A 5,970-nucleotide genomic window follows, 5' to 3' on the forward strand; every position below is an offset into this window, starting at 1 on the left:
CACACACACACACACACACACACACACACACACACACACCTTGTCTGATGGACTGAGACAAGATCCTGCGGTGGTTAGTTTGTTGGTTTAGTGGCTCCTGAGTGCCATTAGTACTGATAGGGGGTCTAACCAATGGGTGCCTTGGCTCCAACTTAACAAAAGATTGAACATGTGAACTCCTTCCCACACCCACTCTAACATAGCTGAATGAATGTAATACTGTGCTATAATTGCTAAAGTGCTGGCTGTGAGATGATCTGAAACAGAAGTAAGGGCTTCCCCTCACTTCTGTTTCAGATCATCTCCACATGTGCCCGGTGAAAGGAGTTTTGATGTTTGTTTATTTGTTTACATGTCTGCTTTTCATGGTAACAAAAAAGAACCAACAACAAAGGATCTGAAGGAGATTACACAGCCAAAGCAGTTGCTGACTCAGTGCACCACATGGGGTTAGACCCACAAAACACAGAACAGATGATGCACTCACTGCTTGCACTAATTACTGAATTGACTAAGCAGCTATAGCAGGCCTTCACTGATGGTTTTGAGGACTAAACAGTGTGTTATAAAAATCTGTGCAAGGCATTTTTACTGTGCTATTCAGATAGCCACATTGCCTATTGGTACTTTTCTACTGATTATTGCTCAAGTGTTCCACAAAGCAATAGTTCCTTTCGAGTAACTTCATAATCAGTTAATTTAAAAGGAATTAGCTATTTACAAAAGTCAAATATTCCTGTGTGAACTGCAGGGCTGCAGCAGTCTCTGGTGTCTCTGTGTCAGGGTGCAGGTCGTCCCCCAGCGGTGAAGAGAGGCAACACACAGCGCAGGTGAGCGCTGGGTAAAGCTGCTGGCCGTTTGAGAGATGCAGTGGATGACTTTACTTTTCATGTTTATTATTGTACCGAAAAGCAAAACATGAACCGACGGATCATAATGCATTCTCACACACTAACAAAAAGGGCATCACGGTCGCAGAAACACTAATGAACCCTGGTTTTGTTCCACACTTAGCCTACCTGTGTGTTGGGGTAAATTGAGAGAGCGGAGCACGGCCGATGCTTCAACACTGCCAGCAGCACCATTAGTCAAAAACACGCTCTGTAAGGAAGGAAATGTACATAAGACTTGGTCTGTGTATCCTGCAAAATATCATGGAAAATAACTCGGCACTCTGTCATTTGAAGTGTCGACAACTTTATGAGCTCTGCATGCATGTACGTACAGGCGCAGCGGAGATAATGCAACTGACTTACTTTGCTCAGAGTAAAAAGGCAAAAGAGATGGAAAACCAGCAACGGCCGCGTCCAGTTTCGCCACTCTGCACACATCCGCAGGAAAGCCATCGCTGGTGGTCACCTTTACGGAAAAGCTGAAGCCTAAATCACACGGCCACTGAGAGCTTTAATGAACCGGCCCAACAGCCGCCGCTGCAGCTCTGCAGGACTTGTGGTGAATGAGGCATCAACGAGTTTCAGATGCAGGCTTCTCCACTTGGGCCACTTTGGTTTCCATTCATTTCCCAGCGCAGTATTCCAATGCGGCAAATCGCTTCAACTCATGTCCCCTCTCCAGGCGAGTCATTTTCTTTCTTTTTTTTTCTTCCAGTCAGACAGTCCAACCAGTATCCAAAGTCTCTCTCTCCCTCTCTCTTTAACACACACGCGCTCACTCTGCCACGCTCTCTCTGCCTCTCTCTACCCAGTGACCCCCGCGGACCATTTTGACTCCCAGTGAAATCATGTGATTGTCTTAAATAGACAGCGTTTCGTCTTGGCAATAGCAATAGCAGACTCCTATGAAAAGCCTCACCAGGAGTGAATCTGTTTCCCCCCGGGAGCCTGCTGAGGCAGCCCTGAACGCAAGGCTGCCGAGTATGTGTGTTTCGAGGAAGGGTTTTGTGGGTGGGGTGGTGGTGGTAATGTACAGCATGTAGCCAATCATAATTGACACCTGTGCCGAGAGATGGGGTTTGTGTCCATCTCTCAGGTTGCAGGAGGGTGTTTTTGAGAGGAAGAGTCATTTTGTGAGAAAAAGAACACAGAAAGAGTTTTCTGTTTGCTTGCAGGCCAATTAAGTAATTACATTCCCTCTTAATAAGGAGAGACTGAAACAACAAGTGTTTGTTATGTTTGTTTCACATCAGGTAGTTTTAAATTGATGATGCGTTTTAAAAGTAGGCTAAAGTAGCCTATATTTATACACATGAATGAAAATATCTATTTTAAATCAGTAGTCTGGGATTTTGTAACCCAAGCGTGATCTGGAGATTACAGCCTGAAGCAGGTATAATCAGTAATTTGTGATGGATTACGGTCTGAAATTTAACCTTTCATCCTGTTTAATCTGCTCCCCATCCTCCCATCTCTCTCTTATTCCGCAGCTGCACTGATAGGCAGCGTGCCAACATTTCTAAACTTTCCCCACTATCATTCATATCATTCATAGAAGTGCTTCAGAGTGTGGGAGCCAAAGGATCGGGAGCGCTTGTTTCATATTCTGGAGCATTTCATCCTCCCAGAAAGAAAACCAGATGAGTGTTCTGCTGTCCTGAAGGAGAGATAAATGTGTGACGGTTTACGGTGTGATCTTTTTGGCACTGAGTCCGAGTATGGATCACAGCGAAAGAAAGGTGATTGTAAGCAAGTTGGTCTATTAAGTTCCACCATCTTTTTCTAAGCTATGGCCTCTGTACCACTAGTGTCAAGCTTTTATTTTTCTATTTTTTATTTTAAGTTTTTTTTTTTTTTTACAAAGCTGAGACATGGTTTCATGTCTCTAAATAGAAGAATCTCATTACATGTGAGCAAGGGTCTTAGCCACAGATTCTGTTGCCCAGCAATTAATACCCATTTAGCTTAAGATAAGGAAAGAAACCCCAGTCATGTTTCAGCATTTTAGAGAGTGATAAAAGAAAGGCATCTATGATAAATTACAATTAAGTGAAAAAGTGGGACAGGACTGTCTTTGTGACACTCTGTCCATAGAAGTGGTGCTAGGTGTTGGATGCATCTCTCAAATGCTCTGTATCACATACGATCAGATATAGTGTCAGCCATGAAGGATTTATTTGTTGTGATCGAAAAGGAAAGGAATGACACAATGCTGCAGTATTAAAACCAAATGACCAGCTCCCCCACAGATAAGAAGTGGCAAAACGTTGTCATTGTCATTGTCATCCTGAGAGTATTATGCTCTCAGCTTATAAAACTAATACATATACAAAACTGACTTCCAGATTCCTGCCTAAAATTGCCAATTCTGGATTTGATCAGTGATAACATGCCATCATGAAGACAATGCCTACCATATGTTTGGAGGCTTAGAAAATCTTTACAGTGTCAGCTGCTGCTGAAGTTGTATAGCCCCTCATCCTACAGTGATACACACACACACACACACACACACACACACACACCAAACGCACGCACACACACACACACACACACACACACACACACACACACACACACACCTCTTACTCACACGCATGTGTGTACACACTGCAATACAATAGTCACACTGCACCTGAAAACATGGTGCGCATATTTCTGTGTGAGTCAATTCTTTATATTTATTCAGTTAATACACATGTACCCAGTTGATTGAAAAGTTGTCCATGCTTTGAACTTTTAAACAGTCTGACAGTAGCATGCTTTATTGTGGGAGTGTGCAGGTACAGCAGCTTGAATAAATAGAAGAAGCTGTATAATATTGGATCATATTGGATTGTAGGAGTCCGAACTGAGCTGGCATTTGTGAGTGATTTGACCTGTGAACCCCTGACCCCCTGTAAGCCTCTCGGTCTGTCTGCCTGCCTGTCTCACTTTTAGCTTGCCTATTTGCCTGACGGGATGTACAAAAGAGCTGGCACATAAAGGAAGCATATTCCATCATGTATTTCCACACACATTCTGGCATGTAGTCTGACACATACAGTGCATTAGTTAACCAGCTGCAAACATTCCTACCCAATCACTACAGGAGGAGTTTGATCAGTATACTGGTCTGAAATAAGGAATACATGCACTAAAACAATTATCTTTTTTCACAGACATCTGCAAGAATTTAAATTGTTGTGCAACTTTCTGGCTGTGGTTGTAAGAGGAAAGGGATTTTAAGGGAAGTGTATTATTTTGGGAAATGTACTTATTTACTTTCTTGCTGAGAGTTAGATGATAAGATTGATACCACTCTCGCTCTCTTCAGAGGTAACAAAATTTGCTTGTTTGGTTAATCCGCACCAACATGTGCAGTGTAATCAATTCATGCAGTCTCCACTGGTTGGGAACTGGGCCCAGCCAAACAATACTGTAGTTTGGAACCCAACCTTTCTTTAAAATCGCAAATTGTCTAATTTTTACAGTACAGATTAAACAAAGGGATGCAATGTGTTAATTAGTGAGCTTTAGAGGTGCAGATTTTGTTATATTTAGATGGAGCCAGACTAGCTGATCCCCTAGCTGTTTCCATTCTTTATGCTAAGCTAATTTAATATGTGAGGGCTATTTATCGTCTCATGTAACTCTAAGCAAGAAAGTGAATAAGTGTTTTTTTATAAATGTCAACTATTCCCTTAAGTCTCATAATGTGGGTCTTAAAGTTTTTTTCTCTTTTAGTCTCTCCAGGTAGTTTTCACTCCATGGTCTAATTTAATTAGCTGTCTAAAACTGTCATCCGGGCAAGATGTGTGTGAGCGTGCACAAGAATGTACGCTTGTCGTGGGCATTATGTGAATTTGTGTGCACACTGTAGGTCTTTGTGCGTAAGTGTGTGTGTGTGTGTGTGTGTGTGTGTGTGTGTGTGTGTAAATCTGTACATGCATATTTGTGTGAGCATGTGTGTTTTGGTCCTTATGTATGTGCGTGTGAGAATAGTAAGCTGACAACAGCTGTAAAATTCCTCTCTGAGCATCACAGAGGGGAGGCTGATGGGAGCTGACAGGGAGCAACAGTGAAGGGAGGTGGGAGAGAAAGATGAAGGTGTGTGCAAAGCAGGGGGAGATGGTGGTTGCCAGCCAGTTTGACGATTGAAGATTTAGTCGGGCTTTGCAGAAATTCTGTAGCGCTGTCAAAGAATACTGATACCTTTACTGTTATTGTCTTGACCTTATTGAGTGTAACCCATTCACCCTGAATGTATCAGCTCAACTGTTTCCCCTAAATATTTGCAGATGGTGCTAGAGTCTGGCTTTTGGCCACCGCTGGACCTATTCCCAGTTATCCATTTATCTATTTTACTTTATAATTTAGAAGACTAATATTTATTTCATTGTATTTTAAATTGCAACTAACGTAAACTGCTGTTAAACAACACAGTATTTGGAACATTTTACAAATGACTGATTTAGGATGAACACTGTGAAAATACATAAGGTAGAGTGGTTTGTTTTGATAAAGTTGGATGAAAGATATGTTTTACATGATATTAGCAGAGAAGATACATTTCCATGTGTAAGATGTATGCAATAAGAGGCATGTATGAAAACAAGGACATGGGTGGTGCCAGGCTGGTTGGTGCCAGACCTTCCTCCACAGCGCTGTAAAGGAGGGTCTGGCTAGTCTTCACAGTATTCCGGGATGGGAGAAAAACATGCTCTGGTTTATTGGCATTTCTTTAAACCAATTACAATCCTCATGGGCGGTGCTGAGCGCCGGACAGAGCCGCTGTGCCGCCAAAATAGGAAGGAACTTGTTTTGGTGGTACATGTATGTTTAAAATGATAAGAGTATGACAAGCACTTGAACAATCAGTAGCATGTTAAATAATGGTCCAATAATATGCTAAGGTTTATGAGCAATACTAGGAACCTTGCATGCAAATGTTCCACATGCTTTAATTTGAGTTTGGTTTAATTCAAGAATAAAAAGCTGTGACTGATCACCAATCCAACATAATTTGGCAGCATGTAATTTCTTTCTCACCAGTAACAGTTCTTAAAATCTTGACATGATATACTGTAGGTTCAGT

At 41.9% G+C, this 5,970-nt stretch overlaps 1 protein-coding gene across 1 annotated transcript in view; it reads right to left on the reverse strand.

Annotated features, from left to right (window-relative positions):
• adamts16 (ADAM metallopeptidase with thrombospondin type 1 motif, 16) overlaps window positions 1–1,860 on the reverse strand; it is a 51,216-nt gene extending 49,356 nt beyond the window's left edge. The window contains exons 1-2 of the mRNA XM_032518435.1: window positions 1,257–1,860; window positions 1,020–1,101 (exon numbers count right to left, since the gene is read on the reverse strand). Coding sequence (XP_032374326.1) covers window positions 1,020–1,101; window positions 1,257–1,346 — 172 coding nt within the window. The 5' untranslated portion in view covers window positions 1,347–1,860. The remainder of the gene's footprint in view (window positions 1–1,019; window positions 1,102–1,256) is intronic.
• Between the last annotated feature and the right edge of the window lie 4,110 nt (window positions 1,861–5,970).

Source organism: Etheostoma spectabile, chromosome 6 (assembly GCF_008692095.1).
Source record: "Etheostoma spectabile isolate EspeVRDwgs_2016 chromosome 6, UIUC_Espe_1.0, whole genome shotgun sequence".
NCBI lineage: Eukaryota > Metazoa > Chordata > Actinopteri > Perciformes > Percidae > Etheostoma > Etheostoma spectabile.